Genomic DNA, 26,547 nt, shown 5'->3' with positions numbered 1-26,547 from the left:
TACATTAATATCCATCCAACATCCTCTAGTGCTGTGCAAATGGATTACGATGCTAAAAGGCTCCTCTGAATAGAATCACCTTTAATGAGGAGACAGCTTAGGCTGACTGCATCAACCAGTCATCGACACAATCACGGAAAGCCAGGTTTGGATTTTTATCCCCTTGTGTTTGGCCGAGGCTTCAGACCAATCAATATGCAGAGAGACAAAAACTCACTAAGAGACACCTGAGAAGTCCTAATACTCAGCAAGACAGCTCAGACATAGCAAAGTGGCAACCTGGCCCGAGCCCATGCACGTTCTGCCCGAGCCCGACAGATACACTGTCATTTTAAACCCGAGCACGATATATACCCCAGATTTTTAATGAAGTAGAGCTTTAAATCTGAGCTTTTACAAACATTTTCAAAAAGTCTGAATGAGCGAAATCTGTTCAGAATGATTAATAATTAATTTACACTGCAACACTGAAGAAGCATAGACCTATTTTTTAAGAAAAAATGGTTATTAAGAACAGATCTCTGAAAGATTAAAACAAACAATGCGAACAATGATCCACAGCCTAAAGATCAGTGAATTAGGCTACAAGAATTATGTCTGAATGATGTTTTTCTAATCTAATTTAACATGGTTTAAGAAGATAAAATAATTTTTAAACAGGCAAACTTTTTATATTGAGCTTATAGTCCATGTGCAAAAACACACAAAACAGTAATAAGGCAATGCACTGCACTGCACTGCACTGTAATATAGACTAGTGCAACTTTTATGTAAAACACAGTTTAATTTTTATTACTTTGCTATATTGTAATTATCATGCCATAGCTTTATGAAGATATAAAAACGTAGATATACGTCACAGATTATTTTCTCGAGGCTGACCCCCGAGGAAAGTGGTGGGAAATATCGGGTTGGGTTCGGGCAGAGAATCTAAACTCTAAACAAATTTGCACATAAGAATCTGCACAAACAATGCATCACAATACAAATCGTTATGCAACAGAAGCTACATTGCATATCTAAATGCAAGCCTTTCAACCAAACTGACCAATAAAGCCAATCTACTTTTTCACAGTCAGCTTTACCCAACAAACAAAAAAACAATGTGAATGAAAGATTATGTAGTATTTAGCCTTTAAATATCAGTTTTAAAATCATTGTAATTTTCTATTGACTTCTAATAGAGAGATTAGCATCTGTACCCTTTCAATTCCAGGCTTAGCATGCTGGCAGCTGCACTATGCATCTCTGGTGAAGCAGGCAGGAACATAGACTGTGTATAGCTGGACAGAGCATCTTCTCTCAAAAGTGAAGCCACCACAGGTCGGGCACCCCCTGCTGTTCGGTTGCAGAAAGCTATGTAACCCCACCCATCCCCATAGGTTTCAATGGCAAAACAGACAACTTTCAATCACGTTTTTTTTCCAATATACTGTAATTCTACCTCCTTTATTTAAATGTAACAGCTAGTGTAACCTCTGCTTATATTGTTAAATTTTTATATCCCCACAGAACTCGTTTTTTAAAACGTTATTCAGCTCTATTTAAACAAGGTGTGGTTATTGTAAAAGGGCTGGTTGTGGGCGTGGCCAATAACAGACTGTCAGCTCCGCAGCCTGTGACCGCGAGGCAGCCCTCAGGGGCGGGGTTATTTACATGAGTAGGCTGTCTCTCCACAGTCTTTCTTTCTCATCTGGTCTCTACTGCGCAGACTCGGGTATCAGGATCGTCAACATGGTGGAAGATTTTGGCTTCATTTTCATTGAATGAATGGGAACGGCGACACGGCGTCCATCTTTTTTTACAGTCTCTGGGCAGGAAAGACAAATCTCAAAAGAGCAGCTTAAAAAAGCCTGAGCATACTACTAGTACTTGCCAAGATCATGTGTGATGTATCTTCCCAACACTGGCAACACCGTATAATGAAGAGATCATAAGAAATAGGTGAAAACACTGGTGGAAGTATTGATTGTAATTCAATCCACTGATTAGATTAGATTTTTTGATACAGTATCTCATTTCCTAGAGTCGCGATTTAATCAAATCATACTGTTTTAAGCTCTGTAGACAGGGCATATTGTTAGTATTATGTAACGTCGTGCTTGAGCAGACGTAGAGAACCTAGACAGTCTAACTTAAGATAGAGATGCGCTTATCATCAGTGAAGGTGCTTTAGTGAAACAAAACACTATTTTAAAAGACAAAGTCAAGATTTTAATACAATCATCAGTAACAGAAATAAATTTAAAAAATGAAGGAAGTGGTCTCAACGCTCGGTGACATCATGTTGTCCATCTCACCATCTACAAAGGCTTGACAGTGAAAAAGTCAGTGAATAAAGCTTTTCATCTGGAAGTAAAAAATATCTGCTCCTCATATAAGCCTATAAACGTCAATAGGAACTGGAAGAGAAGCGTACTGCACGTCAGCCGCCAGTTCCTCCTCAGGCAGCACAGATCTTCTGAATGCTCGCAGAACAAAAGGCTAGTCAGGTGCTAGCGAGCAAGCTGGCAGCGGCGGCAATGCAGATAAAAGAAAAAACTTCTGTCTCGCCAAAACAAGAGTGAAGCCATGCCCCGAGGTGGAGGAGATAACACTCGTCGAGACATCTGATAGTCCGGTAGAAAAGTTTTTGCAAAAAAGAAGGTTATTTCAGATTGGGTATCAGTGGGCGCGAAGTGATATCTGAAAATAAAGCCTGCGCAGAGAAGGTTCATAGAGCTGTATCCTCTACACGAGCAGAGGCAGTCAGTTCCCACTGCCTGGAGGCTCCACTGAAAGGTTCCAGCAAATAGGAGTCAAATAGAGCATTTCCCCGAGGAACTTAATAGCTGTGCTGGACCATCTGATCAAAAAATACACACACACACACACACTCACACACACAGCCAGGAACTTTAAGATACAGAATACACTGTAATTTCTCACAGTGGTGGTAATGTCACATAAAGGTTCTACTAGAAATGTCTGCCATTAGTCTTTCTCTCCGCCTGTCTGTCTGTCTGTAGTGCTCTTTTTTTTACATAACAGCATGCTCTTGACCTATGACTGTAAGCAAAATGAGTCAAAAATGCATTTAAAGGTAAATAATTAGCAGTTAATTAATAGTAAAACACTAAAAGTCAATCAAACAGACTAGAAATGTTTGATATATTTTTGTTTTTTCTTTAGATTAGAATGGAAGATGCTAAGGTAACATCGCTAATAAAAACTGGATTTAGACCGTAAATGTTCAATCTGATGATTGTTGATAAACTATTCCTTTCATAATCATTACAGTGTTAATTTTACTGTTATCAGTGTCCACTTGATATAAACTAAACTACATCACTACTATTAAATACAATTACAGAGGACATTAAACCACCACTACTATAAAATAACTTACGATTACGGTCAGAAAGGCCAAGATCTCTTTCCATCGTTTTTTCATTAATTTTAAAATGTCTAGTTATGGTCTCCAGAATGAATAAATGCCATGTAAGCTGTTTTTTTGTGAACAAAAAAATTGCTTCAATGTTTCTGTAAAACCCTGCTTTAGTTCACTGAATTACTGGTCTCTGAAGAAAGACAGGATTTTGTCTCTTGCTCATAAATATTCATATATGTAAACATATCGCCTCAGATTGGCTAACAGCACTGCAGCAGAGAATGTGACCCTTCTCCCCCACAATCAATTTTACAGCTCTAAAACTCAAAGAACAACATTTTTTTAGAAATACAGGTTTAGTTATAAAGATGTAGCACTAAGTTATAGGTAAAGTTAAACCATTAAACACACAGCGCCCACTTTAACCAGTGTTCTGTTGAGTTGTGCTACCTTGTCAAACCGTGCTAGGGAACTATAGTGTACATTTAAGGTCTCGGTAAAACGCGAAATCAACCGGAGATCCGATTTAAACCTACGGTTACTTACACAAGATCTGTGTAAGCTGTTAGCTCTTTAGTTGACGAGACATTGTCGTTTCTGCTGCAGCCCGGCTTTAGCTCTATCTGTGGACGATCCCGAACCAAGGTGGACTAGGCCATGAACTCGCGAGTTGACGAAGACAGTGCTTTTCCTGATCGACTCACTTTTCTGAATACTCTCTTTTACTAGCTACTGCAGACAATGGGGGTTGAAGAACAGTTTCATGTGCAGCATGCACATACAACTCAGACAACCCAATTGTACAAAAACAATTCAGATGTTCAGATTTAAGGTCATTTTCCCAGCATTATATTAAGAGTCCATGACCACCTATATGGACATATATAAATGCCCATATTCCTGAAAATAAGTAAATAAATAAACGTTTAGTAAGAGAGACTCTTTTTCATTCTTTTATGTAAAGCCTTTTGGGAGGAAAAAAATCTTCACACTCTGTTCCTGTAGACAAACATGTGGGCAAGGATGCTTCCATCCATCAGGGAGAAAATTAAATACTGGTATGTTCCCAGATTCAGGATCATCCGCATGTCATTAGTGTTCATGTGTGGGATCCTGGCCTCATCAGTCATGTTCGGGAATCGAAGCCTTGGGGACAACTGGGTTATATCTAAAACAATGGAAAACATTAGCCATCAATCAAGCCCTGCGCCAACAACAGACCCGTTTCCATAGGGATCCATTATAATGTTCGACTCAGGAGAAAAAGCAGAAAGAGCGAAGGGGGAAACAAAAAATTCAATTTTCTCAGCTATTAACTGATGCTGAAGAATCACGTGTGTTAAAACGCACTCTGAGGAATGATGCTTCTTCTAAGCTATAGATGCTCTAACCTGGTCCTGAAGATCTAAGGTACTAAAGAGAGCTAAACACACATAGCTGCTGGAAGATTATCTGGAGCAGGTTTGCTGGACTGGGTCAGGAGCTAAACCCTAAAGGATGGTAGTTCGCCAGAGGATTCGAGACCCCTGGTCTGAACCATCTCCAAAGCAATAAGCCACTAAATGGCAGCGTGCTGCTGTAATTTAAGCGTAATTTAATGTTGCAGCAGGCTTAGCAGGCTTATTTAACCTCAGCTGTGCTGAAATCACAGCAACACACAGATCCAAGCGGTTTATTTTCAGTGTGTCTGACTGTCTGGCTTCAAACACAAAAGTTACAAAAAAAAAACTGTTTACCTCTAATTTGGTCCTTTTTCACTTTTTTGACATCATTTAAATCTTGCGATTGTTCTTTCCTCAGAGTTACACTTTTATGAAAAATAGACCAATGGAAACACTCCAAAATGAAATGGACCAAAATAAAAGTTACATTTTCAGACATAAAGCCCTTTCTTATACCCTATGCAAGGCATGTGGTCATGCTCATTGCTCATCTTACATACCACCAAGAGTCTATTGTACATATATTTATTATTAATATATATTATAGATATATATCCGCAATTATGGGTGTGGTCGAAATGAGAACCTGCACGTTCACAGCTGTTGAGGTGTGTTGGACACGTCTAGGCAGCTGCACTGTTAAAATAGCAATCCTCAAAAACTGGCTCTTAAAGAGAATGGCAAGTGACACGCTGATTGGTTTGTTGCACATCACGCCTTAAACACACTTGTGATTAATTAAGAGAATTAGTACATGGCTTTTTCAAGCTACGCATGCTTTTGCCGTCGTAACAATGTAATCCAAAGACATACTGACACACCCTAAATCAAGCTGCACAGTGGAAAGTTAATGTCTCTGCACATAGGGCCCATAGACTTAGTTATTTAAAACTTAGTTTTAAATAACTTTACATGAATATAAAAGGACTTTATTGCAGGTCATTTCTATTTAATTGTTACATTTAACATGAAACATTAAAGCAAGGCATTAAAAAACAACTGTCAGATCTGTTTTATGTTAGAAGTGAGAAACAGCAAATATAGACATATTAACGATTGATTAGGACTGTGTATTGTCATAAAACTGAAGATAAAATTATGTATCACAGGGTTACAAGTCAATATATTTTGTATAAGTATTGCAATACTGTAAAGAAAGGTGAAACATTATTTTTCAAAACACACCTTCACAGCTGCATAAAATCTCAGTAAAAAAAGATTTTTATGTAAACAGCGTGGCTGGTGACATCAAGGATCCTGCATTGTTTAATATTGTGATATATATTGTATTGATATTTTGCAATATCATTTTTTTTTTCAATATTGTGCAGCCGTAACCCCTACTATAAATGGTTCGGATTTATTTTCCTTCTTCTGTTATGTTTTTTTTTAAGCAGCTTTTTAATAAGCTTTAAATAATGTCAAATGAGACACAGCTACAGAAGGAAGACTCTAAACTCTTTGATCACACTTATAGAACTCCATCACTTCACTCATCTCTTTCTATTAAGTATGACACCAGGAGATTCAGCCAAGAAGAACAGAAAAAATGTCTTAAGCAGCAAACACAACACGCACAATCCACCTGACAACGCAGGTCAATAAAGCAGCCTGAGAGAGTGTGTGAGTGTGTGTGTTTCCTCCTGAAGGTGGGTGGATATGAATGGGATGTGTAGAGAACTGCAGCAGGCCGTGGTGTAGCGTGGTGTAGACGGATGCGGGTGGGAGATGTTACCTGGTAGACGTGGTAGGCATTGGCAGCTCGGCCTTGCAGGAACACAGAAGGGATCCATACGTTGACGAGAGCGCGGTGAGCTCTAAGCAGAAGCACAGAGAACAGTGTTCAAGATACGCAAACAGCACTGCTGACATTCACCACCCCCGCAGCCGGTCTGATGTACTGTAGGACTGTGTGATAAATAACATCTTTACTGTTATCGCAATATGAGTTTTCACAATAAACTAAATGAAAGATAACGAATGATAATAGGCTAAGAGTTCTCAGGAGCGCTGCCAAAAGCTGCTGTCTGGCTATGCATCATATTTGCAGCAGCTTAACGTAAAGGCACTCTACCTTTTAAATATTAAAGACATTAGGTCATAAAGGGGATAAAGTATTCATTAAAAAAGAGTCAATAAAGCCACTGTATTATGTTAAATTTGGAGAATTTACTTGTGTTGAGCTAAATGAGCTACATTATTCTACATTAACTGGTTTATTGCTAGGGGCTGAATGTTTGTACTTTTTACTAATAACCTTATAAAATCAATCACAATGGAGTTGAATATAGCTTTAATTGCAAAGGTCTCCAATGTGTAGCCTGACACTGAATGATATAAACAAATGTACTGTATGCTGCTCAGATAAAAATCAGCTTTAGTAAGTATCAGTTTCTGTAGGTTTTTTATCGTATTTTTTGCACTATTAGGCGAACTATCAACAAACCTCTAATTTCTGGTCTATTTTTAACGGATTATAAGGTACATTATGCAATACTAGTAATACTTGCTAAATTTCCTTCGGGATCAATTAAGTATCTATCTATCTATCTACCTATCTATCTATGGAACTAATGTCTTATAGAGTGTCTAATAGGCAGGTCTTGCCATTTTTTTAAACACGATAAACACGCAGACTAAAGGCTGATAATACTCAACTCTGAACAGCAAAAGAGCTACCGTTAGCGGCTAATGCTAATTCTGCTAATGCTAAGTCTCGGTGCTGGAGAACTAAACTGAAACTCCTGTATAATACTGTACTTCAGTACACCGGATTATAAGGCGCACTCTAAATTGTTGGGAAAACAAAGAATTTTAAATGAATTTTTTGCCTTACAGAGCAAAAAAGATGGTAGAATATCTTAATCTTAATAAATCTTAATAAAAGTTTCAGAGAGTGTTAACAATTATAGGCAGAAGCTTGGCCATATTTTGTTAACAGTTAACAGTAGTGCTGGGCAGTATATCGGTTTTAATTTCCCGTCCGGTATGAATTTTTTTTATATACCCCCAAACTGCTAGGAGCACTGAGGTACACTGCATGGAACAGCACCGCTAAAAAAACCACACTGTATACATCTGTTAGCATAAGTTACCATAACAAGCTAACAGTCTGTATTGGAGCAAGAGTGCTGATAGTGATAATATCAGAGCACAATAAAATTTGGAATGTTTTATTGGTAAACTGCAGAACCAAGGCAATTGTGACTGATAGACAGCCACGTATTACTGTAATGCCTTGGCATCTAGGATAACACTGTACATTGATATTAAGCTTTGGTCTTCCTTGTGCAATAAAACATTTGAGAAATAATTATTTGAATATTTTTAGTTTTGAAAAGTTTTTTTTGAATATTTTTAGTTTTGAAAAGGAAGTAGTTGGCATATTTCATTTTAAACTTTCTATTGTTTGTAAATGCAGACTGATTCAATCATATATTGTGTAATTTTGTGGGACAAAGCAAATCCCATACTAATAAAAGCCTTGAATTAAAAACCTTAATGTATTATATTCGATGTACCCTTGACAGTAGAATTAGTCTCAAACTAATACATGAAAAAGCCCAGTAATGCAAAAAAAAATAATAATAATAAATATAAATAAATAAATAATAATATTAAAATACTTAAAACTAATTAACAGTACGCATTTTAGACAAGAGTGTGTTCAAATGTCAAAATTACAAGCACTTACAGTATCTGAGATCACCTTGTCACAGTTTGGGGCAAGTGTGCAATAAACCAGGCATGCAGTTTGCGCTGTGCTAACTGGTGCAGTATAAACTTAAATCACTTTTAGCTTCATTAGCTTCGCAGCTCCAGCGCAAAACTGAACTTCAAGTAAACTACAGACTCTTGATTAGCAACCTTTGATGAAATATCTGTACATTTTAAACGCATGCTGTGGTTCAACCACAATCAATCAAGAGAAAAATCATTCATACTGGATGTCGCTTTTATAATTCAAAAGCACAGCTTGGTGGAAATGGTTTTTGAAAGTTTTCAGCAGCAACGTTTCACAGAAAGCAAAAGCCTTCAGCCCGTCTATTCTTAGACCATTCACTTCGACTTAGCGTGACGCAATCGCCCTATTGGCTCTAGTGGCGATTTTGAAAAGAAGTAAATCCACCCATATTGTACGCCACCCACCCAACAGGCACAGAGAAATACACCAGCACCAAAAATACCCCACAGAAGAGCAAGCGGGGGCACTTACGTCTCAAAGTCGGACAGGCTCGGATCATCAGAGGTTTGGCTCAGGTCCCCGGGCACCTGTACAGAGCAGAAAGCAGAATGTTAACCTACCAGAATTCTACTCATAGGAGAATCTATCTTCACATGGATTCACAGGAAACTAGAGCCTTGAAATAAGTATCAAATGCAATGCTCTCTCTGTATTGCTACATATCATAGCAATTTGCCCAGAAAATATATTAAACACATTATGAACACATTCCTAATGTGGCAACATAAAAAGCTAATTTTTTTCTTTCATTTTAATTTATAGGATTTACGATTGTAAGATAATACAATGGACACAATGTTCAGCTATATATCTTTCTTTTTAAATCTTCTACTTGTTTTTTTTGTGTTTCATGAATAAGTCCCTTTAATAACAGGTCATACCGTAGATCAGCAAAAAAAAATCTATATATTGCTTAATTACTAGTATTTTTCATACTGACAGCACTATATTGGAGCCTTCTACAACATCAATAATGCAAAGGTCAATATAGTGAAGATAATGAACAAACGATACATATCGAGCAGCCTTTGCATAACACACAGCAACAAGTAATAATAACTGGGCCTTTTGGAATGATCTAGATTTCTGCTTTAATTACTTAAAAAAAAAAGTGAGCCAATCGTTATCTAAGTCAACTATAGACTATTATAGACACAATACACACAATTTAGCTAAATTAACAGCAAACAGACAGTTGTTCTACTTATGTTTATTAAGCCCAGAAGACTAGAAAAGTAAGTGAACTCTTGACAAATTACATCTGTAATCACTTTTAGTAGAATCACCTAGACCTGTAGGCACTGAGGCTGGAGCAGTATTAGCATTAGCCATTAACCGTGCTAAGCACTAGTTCTTTCAGTGTTCAGAGGAGAGTATATTGGCCTGTAGTCTGCATGTTTACTGTGTAAAAAAACAAGCTATATGGCACAAACCACCAGCTAATATCACCCTGTCTTATATATATACAGCTTTGAAAAAAAATCCACTTAATGATGATGTTTTTCCTTGATTTTACCAAATTGAAAACCTCGAATATAATCAAAAGGAAGATGGACGATCAAAACCCACCAAACCAAGCTGAACTGCTTGAATGTTTATACCAGAAGTGGAATAAATTTATCCAAAGGCAGTGTGTAAGACTGGTGGAGGAGAACATGCCAAGATTCATGAAAACTATGATTAAAAACCAGGGTTATTCCACCAAATAATGATTTCTGAACTCTTAAAACTGGATGAATATGAACTTGCTTTCTTTGCATTATTCGTGGTCTGAAAGCTCTGCATCTTTTGTTTTTAATTTGTGAGAAATGTTTTTCGTAGTTTAAAACAACGATGTTCATTTTACTCAAACGTATACCTAAAAATAGCAAAATCAGAAAAACTGATTCACAACTGAAGCGGTCTCTTAACTTTTTTCCAGAGCTGTATATAAAATGGGTAAACATGATAAATGCATAAAAAATATATAATTAATACCTTTTTACCAAGTTTTGGCACAACTTCCTGGCATATTAAGATACAATTAAACAAACTAAAATAAAAAAACACACTGTGATATAATTAAAATGATTTTTCTGTTTAACATTTAAATATTAATTATTAAAAGTTTCAATGATAAGAAGAAAAAATGCAATTAACCGCGACTGTTTGGGAAAAACACCTATTAGCCTCAGTCGCAGTTTGCTTTGTATGTATGGAGGCTCTATAATTGGCATAATTGGTATAAATAGTCAATGTATCCACTGCACTCTTTTCCTACATAATTAATGGAAACGAGTGCTGGACCCTTATAGCATTATTTACTGATTGGCTGAAGAGCAAAATTAATGCAGCACTCACAGATTTAATTTATTCACATGCAAAATGTTCTGTATAAATGCTCACTCAAATGTACTATATGCTCTTGCCCAAATTAGCTGTGCTCTTGTGCACACACTGCTCCTGTACGATTGATCTGTTCTTATGTTTTGAAAGTTTGAGAATAAACTCAATTTTCCCCACTTCCCTGCTCTTGGCTATAATTTCAAATCAACAAAGCCGCAGAAAGTCTTTGGCCAATCAGAAGCCATTACAGCTTTTGACCAATCAAATTCTTGTTGTCACTCCTCTACATTCTTACTATAGTTGGAAAACAGACACTCAACCCACAGCCCCCAGCCACTGCTGCTTCACAGCTATATGTACATAAGTCTGTTAAACATATGCATCATATACACACTAAAATAAATATATATATATATATATATATATATATACATACACACAAAATAAGAGACCCCTTTAAAATGAAGAGTTTCTTTAATTTTACCAAATTGAAAACCTCTGGAACATAATCAAGAGGAACTTCCATCAATCCAAGCTGAACTTCTTAATTTTTTACACCAGGAGTGGCAAAAAGTTATCAAAAAGCAGTATGTAAGACTGGTGGAGGAGAACATGCCTAGATGAATAAAAACTGTGATTAAAAACCAGGGTTATATCACCAAATATCGATTTCTGAACTCTTAAACCTTTATGAATATGAACTTGTTTTCTTTGTATTATTTGAACTCTGAAAGCTCTGCATCTTTTTTGTTATTTCAGCCATTTCTTTTGGGATTTGGGAGAAATGTCTGCAGTTTATAGAATAAAGCAACACTGTTCATTTAACTCAAACATATACCTATAAACAGCAAAATCAGAGAAACTGATTCAGAAACTGAATTGTTCTCTTGTTTTTTCCAGAGCTGTAGTCTAAATATTCATATTAGGTTAAAGAGTAGGAAATTAATGTTTTACGAATTTATTTTATTTTCATATTGTCAGTCTATAAAAATGGAAGTCCTGTAGTTTAAAATATTGGCCCTGTTAATGGACGATTAGTGCATACTACAGAAAAGCCATATTTGGATGGAAAAAGAGAAAGCTCAATGAACTGATACATTTACCTTCTATTACACTAATCCCTTCCCCCTCGAATCACTCACAGCCTACAAGCAATGGCACTGTAATCCTATTTGTATGTGTGTGTGTGTGTGTGTGTGTGTGTGTATATGTGTGTTTGCATCACAGGGGTTTCTCTCTAGATGGAACTCCAGTAATTAGAGCTGGGTATAATGACAAAAATACAATATGCATCATTATATTTCTCCTCTCCAAGGTTACACAACTGAAGCAGCTAAACAGTAGCTGATGTTTTAAAATAACTTAAAAAAATCTAATTAAATAGCAAAGGAGACAAAACTTCATCCTTTGCATAGAGTTATTGTACTTGTTGTACACTGGCTGTTGCTGTGTTCACAGGCTCTCTACAATTAGTCTAAAGCTGTGGTCCAATCTGAAGGGAGCTGCCCAACTAGACAGCATTTTCAGGCAGCATAGGCGCGCTCCCGAGAAAAGGACTGTCCCATTCGGGATACCGAATGAAACTTTCTACACATTTTAATTCTTTCTTTGTATTTATTAAAACACTCAGCCTGCCTAACAGTAACAGGAAGAAGGCATGATCTACTACGTGTTTTACGGATGAAAAAAATTTTTTTACCTAACATTTACCTAATAATATAAGTACCTTATTTGTTGCACTTTAAGGCACACCAGATTATAAGGGGCACTATCAGTGAGGAACCGACAGCGCTACACTGAGGAACCGGTAAGCCAGGGCAATATTAGTCAGCAGTTCGTTGCACGTAGCTTGTTTCAACACGGTAAACTACAGTCAAACTACAGTCAATACAATATACTCCCCTCTGCACAGCGAAAGAGCTAGCGCTGTTAGCGGGTAATGCTAATGCTGCTCCAGCAGTGCTAGTCGGGGTTAGCAGCAGGCTACAGTCTGATATATTCCTGTCTGAACGGCGAAAGAGCTGGCTCCATCAGCCGGTTATGCTAATGCTGCTCCAGCAGTGCTAGTCGGGGTTAGCAGCAGGCTACAGTCTGATATACCCCTGTCTGAACGGCGAAAGAGCTGGCTCCGTCAGTGGGCAATGCTAAGGCTGCTACAGCAGTGCTAGCCGGGGTTAGCAGCAGGCTACAGTCCGAAAATACCCATCTCTGAACGAAGAAATAGTGGTTAGTGGCTAATGCTAATGCTACTCCAGCCCCGGTGACAGAGAACTAAACAGAAACTCCTGTATAACCCGGCTGTACTTCAGCAGAGTGGCTTTACAGCTCCTTTACTGCTCCTTACAACCTGACTGGTCAAATTCATACATAAGGTGCACTGCCTTAAAAGATACACTGATGATTTTTGGGTAAATTAAAGGATTTTAAGTGCGCCTTACTGTGCGAAAAATACGATATGTGCAACCACGTCATAATTTATGTAGTCCTGAATATGACTTGCATAGTTTTACACATGTTTTGCGAGAGTTCGCACGCAGCTTTACCAAAGTTACATAGTGCAATAGCAGCATACTGAGGGCGGAGTGGCATTTACAGAGATGTCATTGTCTCTATTACAGTCAGTGGAGCAGTTACATAAAAATGATTATTAACCTGTACTTACTACACATACACTAAATGGTCAATTCAATGAATGAGTAATCAATGTTAAATGATCAGTTTGGTGATTTGTAACTACAAATCTTTCCATTAAATGGTCATTTAAACCCACAGCTTCAGTTTATAGAGTGCACAGTCCAGTAAACAATCAGTGCACTAAATGGCTAGTTTAACAAATTACAACACCAGCAAACGGTCAATTCATTAAACAGCAAGTCCAGTAAATGGTCAGAGCAGTAAGGTAGATTTAAATGCTAGAAGCTCATGTTCTGGACTCACTGAAAGCACAATCAGAAAGAGTGAACAGCAGGGAGAGAAAGGGGTAGAGTGTAGAAATAAACTACAGTGGCAGATTTCCCAGCCAAGTCCACTAGGATTACACACACAGGACACAGGTTTGTGTGTGTGTGTATGTGTGTGTGTGTCTGAGTGCTATTGATTGAGAAGGGGGCAGACCTATAGAGGGAACAGTGGTGTTAGCAGAACGTGTCTGCTCTGGAGCGATAGAGAACAGAGAACACAGTGATATTCCTGCTAGAAGATGAGATGCCCTGTACAAAGACAAATGTATGTGTGTGTGTGTGTGTGTGTGTGTGTGTGTGTGTGTGTGCATGTGTTTTACAGTCTACACATCCACAGCTTACATTTCTATGGGAACATTTAATAATATCTCAGTAAGAAAGTGGTTTATCCTTGAACCTGGCAGTACAACACATATCACAATATAGGTGTTACAATTCAATGTATTGTGATATATTGCAATAATGTGAGCAATATTGCAATTAATCAGATTTATAAATACCTGTCATAGTATAAACTGTCTCTATATATGCACATACTCTAAGCAAAAGAAAATCTTACTTTTTATCCAATCAGAACAGTGGGATGTGATGACAGTACAACAACAATCTAGTGGTCGAGGTTAAAACACAACACAAAATGAACCACTGTCTGCCACTGATCTATATAGATATATTTATACTTTTTATATATACAGCTCTGGAAAAAAATAAGAGACCAAATTAAAAACTTCTACAGTATAATCAAGAGGAAGATGGATGATCACAAGCCATCAAACCAAACTGAACTGCTTGGATTGTTGCACCTGGAGTGGTATAAAGTTATCCAAAAGCAGTGTGTAAGACTGGTGGAGGAGAACATGCCAAGATGCATGAAAACTGTGAACAAAAACCAGGGTTATTGCACCAAATATATTTTTCTGAACTTTATGAATATAAACTTGTTTCCTTTACATTATTTGAGGCCTGAAAGCTCTGCATCTTTTTTTGTTATGTCAGCCATTTCTCATTTTCTGCAAATAAATGCTCTAAATGATAATATTTTTTGGGGAATTTGGGAGAAATGTTGCACGTCGTTTATAGAATAAAACAACAATGTTCATTTTACTCAAACATATACCTACAAAAAGCAAAATCAGAGAAACTGATTTAGAAACTGAAGCGGTCTCTTAAATATACAGCTCTGGAAAAAATTAACATTAAATTTAACTTCTAAATAAATATCTACACTGTGTTTTTGAGAATTAATACAGTATTATAACACTTAACAATATTATATTGACTTTTATCCCTAAACAGTCGACTTTACTGCATTAGCAAAAGAGGTGACCACTACCAGAATGGTCAGATGATTCAGTGTTTGGGTTATTGATCACAGGGTTGTAAATTCGAAACCAACCTTTGCTAAGCTGTCAAACACCTCTTTAAGCAAACAACTACAATGCTGTATGTAATGTTCTAGTTACCTATACTTTTAATTAAACACATACATTTCTACAGTGCGTGCGTGTGTGTGTGTGTGTAAGTGTGTGTACTTATGTACTTACCGGGCCTCGCAGATCAATGAGCTCTTGCCTCATCTGGCCAATCAGGTTGTCTTTGGCCATTAATGAACGATACAGCCTCTCATTAAACTCAATCAGCTCGCCATGCATCTCAGCCACCTAAATATAAAAACACAAACAGAGCATCTTATTAGTTCTCACATCTTTTAATCTCATACATATTCTACACTTTCTTACCTACGTTTAAGATTTAGGATAATAATTTATCATAATGTTTTTGATGGTCTTTGAGACTTTATTTGAAGATAAACTTCTTGAAAGTTCTTGAAATTTGTTTGGATTGACCGACCTTCATTACTTAAACATTTTCTTGTTTACTTTAAGTGAGCCGTTCTTGGTTTAATATGGATTAAAACATTAATCAACTGGGACTATTCACTGTATACCACCAACTCTACCTATTCACAACACGACAACTGATGCTCTCAAACACATTAAGAGGAAAAAAAGTTACTTAAAGTAAATAACTCGACAAGTTCAGCACAGCTGGTAAATAAAAGTCATTCCAGGTGACTAACTCATGCCAAGATGTGTAAAATAGTCATCTAAGCAAGAGGTGCACTTATGAGGCACACTTTAAATTCTTTAAATTAGCTAAAATAAGCCAATGCACTTTTGTATGGATTTTTATCAGTCAGGTTGAAAGGAGCAGTAAAGCCACTTCGCCAAGTGCAGCATTATACAGGAGTTTCAGTGAAGTTTCTCCAGCACCAAGGCTGGAGCAGTATTAGCATTAGCCGCTAACCACAGCAGTAGCTCTTTCACCATTCAGGTCAGTATATCTATAACTGTAGCCTGCGTGTTTACCATGTTAAAACAAGCTATGTGGAACGAACTGCTAGCTGATAGTGCCCTGGCTTACCGTAACACTCAAAATTCCTCAGTGTGTCGCTGTTGGGCGGCATTTTACGGGCGTTAAGCACTGCTAACTGTGGCTAGCACTGTGCTGCTGCTAACTGTGCTTCAATATTGGAAATCTAAGCTTGCTTAGGTGTTGTTTTTAGGCGCTGTGTTCACACAGGAAAGTACAATCTTGTCTGGATGCAAATTGTTTGTACTGTTAAAAAAAAAAAAGGAAAAAAAAAAAAGAGAAAAAGGTAAAGGCAATCTGGCCAAAAATAATAGATGTGAACAGGCTCCTACAGGCCATAACTGGCCTTTAGTTTTACGCTTAAAAATGTGTTTTGTTAATGAGTGCGGGTGTCTGTTAGTCCTTATACCACAGTTAGTTCCGACCCTGCAATGTGATTGGCTGAAAGGCGTTCTATGGGTGCCGCTATCAGCCGGTAATGCACTGTAACCAAAACTCTTTATGTATTACTCCACCATATACAGGTAACCTAGCAGCAATGCAGCTCTTACATGCCAAACTGCAAAGCTACAAACAGAGCAGCAATGGAACTATTTTAACTCTAGGACTGTTCATAACCAAAATCAAAATCTCTCAATAAACAGCGATAATGGAACTGTGGTATAATCGCAATAATACACTCAAGGTTTGTGCTATAACATGTAATATTGGCACTGCTGTGCTGATCTACAGTACTCGGCCAGTGGCACAGCAGTGCCAAAATTACATGTTATAGCATGAACCTTGAGAGTATTATTGGTTACATATAACATAACTGGCGGTTAGTGTTCTCCTCCAAGCGTGTTCAGCTGTTCTATGGTCTTGGGGTAATAGTTGACACAAAAAAAGCACATCAGTCATCCCCACTCCCTAGCAACGAATCATAGAGGAAGTCCTACCCTTTGAATAGAACTGGATATGTATAAATTTAAGATGAGTTTACATATGAAGCAGCATTTAGCTATTAAAAGCAACAATCAGTGGCACATACTGTTACCCCCGGGCCTTTTATTCATCTGCCAAGTGGTGTGAATGTGTGTGTATGAGTGTGCTGGTCCACTTCCCGCAGGTGTGTGAGGAGCATGTTTGGCTGGGGTAGAAGGAGCTCCTCATTAGAGCAGGTGCCACTTCTGCCAGCTTGCTCGTCAGCTGTCACACGACATAAGTGACAGAGACAGGGAGACAGGTCCCTGTCTGCCAGCCAGGGCCAGCATTCATTTGCTTATGGAAATCGTACGTCAGTGTACATTTGGGGAGGCACCGCCTCACCTGACAGATGAATTATGTCAATTCTGACATGTTTGTTGCGATTACTGGCTTGCCGTCTTTCAGAGGTGCTTTTTAATAGGTTCCACTCTAATGCAGACAGCAGGTGCAGGCCAATTTAAAAGCCAAAAAGCGCACAATAGATCACAATAGAACCGAGAAGCTTTAAAGAAAGGGATACGGTTAAGCTAATAATAATGGAAACTTCAGAAAATATCATTGTTCTGGGTTATTTATTGTAATATTAAATATACAGGAATTCCCACCAAATTCCACAATTTAATTGAAGTTAATAATCCAATATAAACAGATCAGGCATAACAATGAGTTTCTGTCTCTGACTTTACATCTACAAGGTGGAGTAGCTATGTAAGAATAGCTAGGTCTAATACAATGGACTAGAGTTGCACATTGCACCAAACGTTCGATGCTTTTTCAATACAACGTGGTCACAAACGGTTCAGTTCTATAATGTTCAATGCTTTTTCAGTACAACGTTCTTACAAACAATTTGATTCTTTAACGTTTAAAGCTTTATCAATACAACGTGGTCACAAGCAATTCAGTTCTTTAACGTTCAATGCTTTCAATACTGTAGCTATATAGCCCAGTTGCTAGCTTCAAATGAGTCAAATTAGCACGATTTGATTCAATTCATAAGAAAACACACCACGGCATGGTAGGATTAAAGTAAACCTAGTATTCTGAACAAATGAATCAATTCGCATTTACTAATTTGACTCAGTTGAGCGACACGCGCACACGCAAGCCAGCAGCGAGAGAGCAGGGCAGCAGCAAAAGTAGAATGATGACGGCTAAGATAAAAGATGTCCTCGTTCGTCCGCAATTTGTGGTCAAAACATGCACGAAGAGTAAAGTGTGGGCGTGTTTTGCTTATATCGCTAATGAAGACGGAAACCCAACCAACATCACAAACCCAGTTCATAAACGGTGTTAAAAATCTCTCCGGAGCAAAGGAGCAAACACGAGCACCCTGACCTTTACAGACACCTGAGAGGTGGAGAGGTTAGTGGAGTTAGTTATTTTCACTCTGTAGCTTTACTAAGATTTACTAGCGACTTCTAACTCAAAGGTTTAAATTTCAGGGATAAGATAGACTACAGTCTTGCAGTGTGAACTCCTGTTCACGTTTTTGCGTTTCCATCACAAATTGAATGTCAGGCACGTAGCCTTTTTGATCGTTAAATTGAGCGTGGGCTACTTTAAAACTGTAAAATGTTGATTAGCAAAACTGAGTGTTCAAATTAACACAACATTACTAAAATGTTCTTCTCACTCTTTATTTTCCTTATTCAGAACTTAATTGGCAGAAATAACTTACTGTTCAGACAATTATATTGTTGTTTTATTCTTCTTCCAAGTATTGTTTTGGTATCGAGATTCATGTTACTACAGTTGGTGTCGGTACCCAAGTCAAAATTCTGGTATCGTGACAACCCTACAGTAAACAGTATGTGGACATATTGTTTAAAAACTCCAGCAGCACTGCTGTGTTTGATCCACTCCTACTCCTTCAAGCACAAAACATACAACATAACACTGAAAACACTTTACCTTTAATAGGTTCCACTGTCATGCACACGGCACATGCAGGCCAATTTAAAAGCCAAAATTTGCTCAAATCACAGCATCAAGCTCTAAATGAAGGGATACGGTTTATCTAAAAATGATGGATATTTAAACACCGCTAACGACAGGCTCTGTCAGCTCATTTATTTACAATCAAAGTGAAAGAGAAAGAAAAAGTGCATGGCATTTGCCTGACATTTAAATTAAACGGACTAAAGACCAGTGTCTTTAGTCCATTATTAATAACACAGTTGCAGACCTGATTATACAACACAAGGCCTTTAACTCAAGCGAGATATTTAGAGAAGCAAGCCAAAAAGTCAAAAGATTTCTTAAAGTTTATATAAACAGCATTTCATACAAAGCTTTAGACAACACAAAAAGTCTGGGCTTTAAATAGCATTCCAGCATGGCTATTCACAGCATTCAGATGCATTTTATCTTCTAGTTTGTTTCACAAGTTAAGATGGACTTCAAAAACCCAAACGATTTTGCTCAAAAAAAAAAAAAAACAAGGCTCGGACTATTTTAAATTCACTATTGTTGAGTGAAGTGGAGGAGCTCTTGAAGTGAAGACAGAGGAAATGATGCAGCAGCTGGAGCACCAGCACATCCGCAGCGCTAACTCGAGTGTCTGCAGAAGGGCACTGGAGCGCAGTAGCATGCTTATTGACCGCGGTCCTTCAAACAAAAAGAAATGCGAACAAATATTTCTGAAAAACTCTTTTTCTGTAGCCTGAACATAGAAAGCATCCCTGATCAGGGATCAATGTTTCTGCCTGGATCAATATTTCCAAATTTCTATAATTTATATTGAATGTTGATTATAGATCTCAAAGAAATATAAGTGTGTTGTTGCGCAGCTTATGTGTTTCACAAACCCAGGCAGTTGCTAGGTGTCGCTATATGCTCACTTGAGTTTCTTAAATGGTTGCTATGGTGTTGCTAAGTAATTGCCAGGTGACTGCTGCTGTGCTGTTGCAAAGTGGTTGGTAGATGGCTACTACTGAGTTGCTAAAATGTTGGTTTGCAAGGTGGTTGCTATGGTGATTGCTATAGTATCCCAATTGGTTGCTGTGCTGTTACTGTAAGTGGTTGCTGTGCTGCTGCTGTGGCATCTTAGGTGGTTGCTTTGGTATTGCTATGGTATTATACATTTCTTCTGAAATCAAGGTCATTACTATGGATGTTCCACATGTTTTACAGCAGTAACAGCACTGAGTTTTTGAAGAATGTTTCCAATTATCTGTTCAACATACTTAAATAGACACATACAGCTTTGGAAAAAAAATAAGAGATCACTTAATGATGATGTTTTTTCTCAATTTTTTCCAAAATGAAGACCTCTGGAATATATTCAAGAGGAAGATGGATGATCACATGGATTTATGCACCAGGAGTGGCACAAAGTTACCCAAAAGCAGTGTGTAAGACTGGTGGAGGAGAACATGCCAAGATGCATGAAAACTGTGGTTAAAAACCAGGGTTATTCCACCAAATATTGATTTCTGAACTCTCAAAATGTTATAAATATGAACTTGTTTGATCTGAAAGCTCTGCATCTTTTTTTGTTATTTCAGCCATTTCTTATTTTCTGCAAATAAATGCTCTAAATGACAATATTTTAATTTGGAATTTAGAAGAAATGTTGTCCGTAGTTTATAGAATAAAACAGAAATGTTCATTTTACTGAAACATATACCTATAAAAAGCAAAATCAGAGAAACTGATTCAGAAATTGAAGTGGTCTCTTAATTTTTTCCAGAGCTGTATGCACTTACTCTTTCTCTCTCTCTTTCTCTCAAACACACTCTGACACTTGCTCATATACCACATTCATGGCTCTCAGTAATCATAATTATTTATTTCGTACCGTGGCTTTAAAGTGGGACATTAAAAAATGGGAATTAATTTTAAGCGTGAAGGAACCCAATTAATTTTCTGTGAGAGTGTGCATGTATGAGTGAGTGAGAGAGAGAGAACGAGAGAGGGGGGAGAAAACGATAGGAGGGAAAACAGAGAGAAATAGGGGCCTGGAGAAAAAGAAACGGAGAGAGAGGAGAGAGAAAAGGGGAGGGGAAGAGAAAAATGTGGGGAAAAGGGAGGGAGTAAAAGAAAGAGGAAATCAGTCAAGGGGGGAAAGAGAACATGAGAGAAAGAGGGAGTGAATGAATGAGAGCGTGTGTGAGCGAGAGAGCTTTAATCACTTTGTTATTTGACTGGCACTCTAATGAGTAAGTGTGTATTTTCAGCTGCCGGCTCTGGTGCCTCCAATTTGCTGAATGACCGACAGGTTCACACCATTCACACACACATCAAAGCGCATTACTGGCCCACCGCCGCACGCTAAGAGCACTACCACTGCTTCACTACTGTTCTAATTACGGACTTCCGGGGGCTTCGAGTGCAGCTCCAACGCTAGCTGCTCTCTCCACAATTAGACCACTTTATCAATCGAGTGAACGTGAAGGCACTGGTGCAGAAAGCGCTCTGTGAGGAAGTGGGGAGGGTTAACTCCTCGCTAGAAGGCGAGGTGAGGAAAATTGAGGCTGGGTGAGATTCAGCACTAACTCATTTACAGTAGAACTGGGATTGCTGAAGTGCTCACAGGCAGTGAAAATGCAACCACCAGGAGGCTTCAACAGCTCGCATGGACTCGAGGGGTTCATTATTTCTATTGTTCCTACTCTGCATGCAAAAATATACACTGCTCAAAAAAATAAAGGGAACACTCAAATAACACATCCTAGATCTGAATGAATGAAATATTCTCATTGAATACTTTGTTCTGTACAAAGTTGAATGTGCTGACAATAAAATCACACAAAAATCATCAATGGAAATCAAATTTATTAACCAATGGAGGCCTGGATTTGGAGCCACACACAAAATTAAAGTGAAAAAACACACTACAGGCTGATCCAACTTTAATGTAATGTCCTTAAAACAAGTCAAAATGAGGCTCAGTATTGTGTGTGGCCTACACGTGCCTGTATGACCTCCCTACAACGCCTGGGCATGCTCCTGATGAGGTGGCGGATGGTCTCCTGAGGGATCTCCTCCCAGACCTGGACTAAAGCATCCGCCAACTCCTGGACAGTCTGTGGTGCAACGTGACGTTGGTGGATGGAGCGAGACATGATGTCCCAGATGTGCTCAATCGGATTCAGGTCTGGGGAACGGGCGGGCCAGTCCATAGCTTCAATGCCTTCATCTTGCAGGAACTGCTGACACACTCCAGCCACATGAGGTCTAGCATTGTCCTGCATTAGGAGGAACCCAGGGCCAACCACACCAGCATATGGTCTTACAAGGGGTCTGAGGATCTCATCTCGGTACCTAATGGCAGTCAGGCTACCTCTGGTGAGCACATGGAGGGCTGTGCGGCCCTCCAAAGAAATGCCACCCCACACCATTACTGACCCACTGCCAAACCGGTCATGCTGAAGGATGTTGCAGGCAGCAGACCGCTCTCCACGGCGTCTCCAGACTCTGTCACGTCTGTCATGTGCTCAGTGTGAACCTGCTTTCATCTGTGAAGAGCACAAGGCGCCAGTGGCGAATTTGCCAATCCTGGTGTTCTCTGGCAAATGCCAAGCGTCCTGCACGGTGTTGGGCTGTGAGCACAACCCCCATCTGTGGACGTCGGGCCCTCATACCATCCTCATGGAGTCGGTTTCTAACCGTTTGTGCAGACACATGCACATTTGTGGCCTGCTGGAGGTCATTTTGCAGGGCTCTGGCAGTGTTCCTTCTGTTCCTTCTTGCACAAAGGCGGAGGTAGCGGTCCTGCTGCTGGGTTGTTGCCCTCCTACGGCCTCCTCCACGTCTCCTGGTGTACTGGCCTGTCTCCTGGTAGCGCCTCCAGCCTCTGGACACTACGCTGACAGACACAGCAAACCTTCTTGCCACAGCTCGCATTGATGTGCCATCCTGGATGAGCTGCACTACCTGAGCCACTTGTGTGGGTTGTAGAGTCCGTCTCATGCTACCACGAGTGTGAAAGCACCACCAACATTCAAAACTGACCAAAACATCAGCCAGACAGCATAGGTTCTGAGAAGTGGTCTGTGGTCCCCACCTGCAGAACCACTCCTTTATTGAGTGTGTCTTGCTAATTGCCAATAATTTCCACCTGTTGTCTATTCCATTTGCACAACAGCAGGTGAAATTGATTGTCAATCAGTGTTGCTTCCTAAGTGGACAGTTTAATTTCACAGAAGTTTGATTTACTTGGAGTTATATAGTGTTATTTGAGTGTTCCCTTTATTTTTTTGAGCAGTGTATATATGTATATACTCAGGAGAAAATATATACTTAGTTATCACACAATCAGGCAGGTTTGTGGAACGGTGGAGTGGATCGATGCCAGTGTTTTAGGGTGCTACTGTCTGTGTTACCTTTTGGCTCTCTCTATTTAGATTAGGGCTGCAACTAATGACTATTTAAGTAGTCGACTAATCTGCAGAGTTGCGATTAATTATTTTTTGTCATGCTCTCAATTTGTACTTACTACTGGTAAGGGCCGCTAAACTTTTTTTAGTCCCAAGATCAATTTTGCAGTAAATTTTCATGTTTGATGTACCTATATTAAACTACACTACATTAAATTACAAAGTATATTACAGAAAACATTCACACAGGCTGGATGTTATTTTCAGGAGATTCTAGGATACTTCTTTTCATATATATATATATATATATATATATATATATATTTTATTTTATTTTTTTTTTCCAAGAAAACACCTCCCTGAAATGACTGTTTTTTTATTCTGTAGTAACTAACACAATTTTAATGGAGTGGACAGAGTACAGTGTCTCGCTTACACTTGGCCAGCTAACGTTAGTTTAACTTATGTTAGTAATGTTATTTAATGTTTAACTCATATTAGGAGTAAAGGCTGTTTACTCTCACATCAGCAGCACTCTGCTTTAATTTAAATCACCACGGGTATTAGAGAAGTCAGTGTTTAAACTAGGGGTTCAGGTAAAAATCGATTCAAGCTCGAATCGCGTTTCTCACATTGAACAATTCAGAATCGATTTTCATTTTCAAAAAATCTATTTTTTTTTTTTTTTGCGGGCTCAGCTACTGTCGCGCCGAGCTCTGCACTCAGCTACTATTGTGCGGAGCTCTTTAACTGTTAAAGAGCTCTGCAGGACAGTAGCTGACCTCCGCAGGACAGTAGCGTAGCTCCGCGAGACAGATAAAAAGCTTCGCGGGACAGTAGGTGTGTGTCGCAAGACAGCAGCAACAGGACAGGGAAAATTTTTGCTCTTACTGCCTTTCCCTATAAGGCTACAGAGGGGCGTGTAGTGCTGTGTTATGGTGTTTGTTGTTGCGCCGCTAAAGCATGGAGGATGAAGAAAAAGAAACCAACCAATTTGAAAGAATCGGAAGAAAATCGAATCGTGACCCCAAGAATCGTTTCTGAATTGAATTGTGGGATTCCCAAAGATTCACAGCCCTAGTTTAAACTGTACAGAAGTATTAAAGACTGTAGGGAATTTTTGTGGAGTTAAATGTATTTTTTTTGTGTGTTTAATGGAAGCATCGTTGTTATTAAACTTTATGTTTTTACCACTTTCTCTCTGCCACTCTCTCATGCTCTGCAAGTCCCACCCACACTGAAACCTCATTGGCCAACTAAGCATAAAGAGAGGCAATCAGGATGCGCAGGATTTGTCACTCTCTCACTATGTGTGTCTTCCTCTCTTGCCCTTTTTTTCTTTTGCTTGGACTCTCTCCTTCTGCCGCATCATCCCACATTACAATCGCATCGTCAAGGAAATTCTGCGTCTACAATTTATTACTAACTAATTAATTTACTAACTAATTAATAAACGTTGCAGCCCTAAATTAGATAGGATGTTAAAATGCGTCACATTCTCTGTACTCAATACACCCAATCAGAGCTCAATCTAATTTATTCTAACCTATGGCCCATAAAAAGGTACTCAGAAGCTAATTTTGGATAGTGTACCTCTTGGTCTCTTGGTGAGAGACTGTAGTCTGCTAGACATGCCTCTGCAATGCACTCAAATACATTTTGCCCAGTTTACAGACTTTTTAAGAGGAAACATATAATTGGACTGAAAAAAGTGGGATGCCATCTAGGCAATCCATCACTCAGACCCAATCACCTTTGTTTGCTGTGGTGTTGTGAAGGAGAAATCAGAATTGCTAATGATAATAACATACAACACCTCTCTCACACGTAGTAGTGATATGAGGGACACCAACAGATCAGTGATATATGCAGGACATCATGTGGTCACTGCCTTTCATAGGAGGGTTTGAGAAATTAGCATTTTTCAGCAGGATAATGCTCACCCACACATAGCAAGGGTTTTTCAGGAATATACTGTATCTTCTGAACTGCAACACTACCTTCTTCCACCAGGTCACCAGTTTTATAGACATTTGGGTATTTATTGAACAACTGTGGGCAAATATGGCACAAGCTACCCAACATGGTACTAGAGCTTTCTTTCTGTTTAATTGTATCATTATTGTAATCACTTAGATTACACTGATCAAAATTAACATACATTAACAGACATGAGTTTTTATTCCATTCCCACTACTCCTTCCTGGAGCATTATTTTTGTTATAAACACTAAGAATTGTGTATTTTTCAACACTGAAGCTGAAGGAGGGAACTACCTGTGCATCACCTTTATTAAGCTGACCTCAAGCGACCGTAATGACGTGTGTGACAGTCTGAAAAACTGAAAAGCAAACGTCCCAGTTTATTTCAACCCGCGCTGTGTTTCCTGCATGCAGTGGGAGTATATTAGTGAAGAAAGTCAGCGAGACTGGGTTACTTTAAAACTCAAATAGACAGGGAACAATCCTGCAAACTCCAGGATTTATGACACACTGTGTTTGCTGGGGAAAGCTGTTGCTGTGGCTTTGTGTGGCAGGCGTGTGGCTGTGAGACAGAGGTGTTGCTGACAGCTGGGCTACAGGGCCAACAGCGTGCCAGAAAGAGAGAGAGAGAGACAAGCAGAGAAAAAGAGAGAGGGGAAGAGAGAGGGGGAGAGAGAGATAGTGCTGAAGCAGGTGTTCCTGAATGGCAAAGCCTCCATCTAAGCAGAAGTGGGGGCAGCGTGGCCTGCTGCAGCTCTAATGCCCGTAATTGGATGTGAAATAAGTTTGAGGCGCGCAAAAAAAAAAAAAAAAAAAAAAAACGGAGAGAGAGGACAGGCTTAGCAAACACACACCGACCTGTACTGGCAGAGAGGAAAGAGAGGGAGGGGAAGAGTGAGTGAGAGAGAGAAAGAGAGACAGAGAAGAGAGAGAGACAGAGAGAGAAAAAGAGAGAAAGCTAGACAGACAGACAAAGAGAGAGAGAGAGAGCACAAGAGAAAGAGAGAGAGCGTGAAAGAGAGAGAGAGAGAGAGAGAGAGAAGCACACAAAAAACAAATAA

General features: G+C 38.9%; 2 protein-coding genes across 2 annotated transcripts in view; one reads left to right on the top strand and one right to left on the bottom strand.

Annotated features, from left to right (window-relative positions):
- The window catches only part of maff (v-maf avian musculoaponeurotic fibrosarcoma oncogene homolog F), a 255,539-nt gene that overhangs the window by 71,195 nt on the left and 157,797 nt on the right, over nucleotides 1-26,547 (top strand). The gene's annotated exons all lie outside the window — the stretch shown is intronic.
- The window catches only part of snx29 (sorting nexin 29), a 189,647-nt gene that overhangs the window by 69,543 nt on the left and 93,557 nt on the right, over nucleotides 1-26,547 (bottom strand). Inside the window, exons 16-18 of the mRNA XM_049464910.1 lie at nucleotides 15,387-15,503; nucleotides 9,029-9,084; nucleotides 6,548-6,629 (exon numbers count right to left, since the gene is read on the bottom strand). Coding sequence (XP_049320867.1) covers nucleotides 6,548-6,629; nucleotides 9,029-9,084; nucleotides 15,387-15,503 — 255 coding nt within the window. The remainder of the gene's footprint in view (nucleotides 1-6,547; nucleotides 6,630-9,028; nucleotides 9,085-15,386; nucleotides 15,504-26,547) is intronic.

Source organism: Astyanax mexicanus, chromosome 15 (genome assembly GCF_023375975.1).
Source record: "Astyanax mexicanus isolate ESR-SI-001 chromosome 15, AstMex3_surface, whole genome shotgun sequence".
Classification (NCBI taxonomy): Eukaryota; Metazoa; Chordata; class Actinopteri; order Characiformes; family Acestrorhamphidae; genus Astyanax; species Astyanax mexicanus.
The sequence above is the reverse complement of the archived record's forward strand: the minus strand, read 5'-3'. Positions and strand labels throughout refer to the sequence as shown.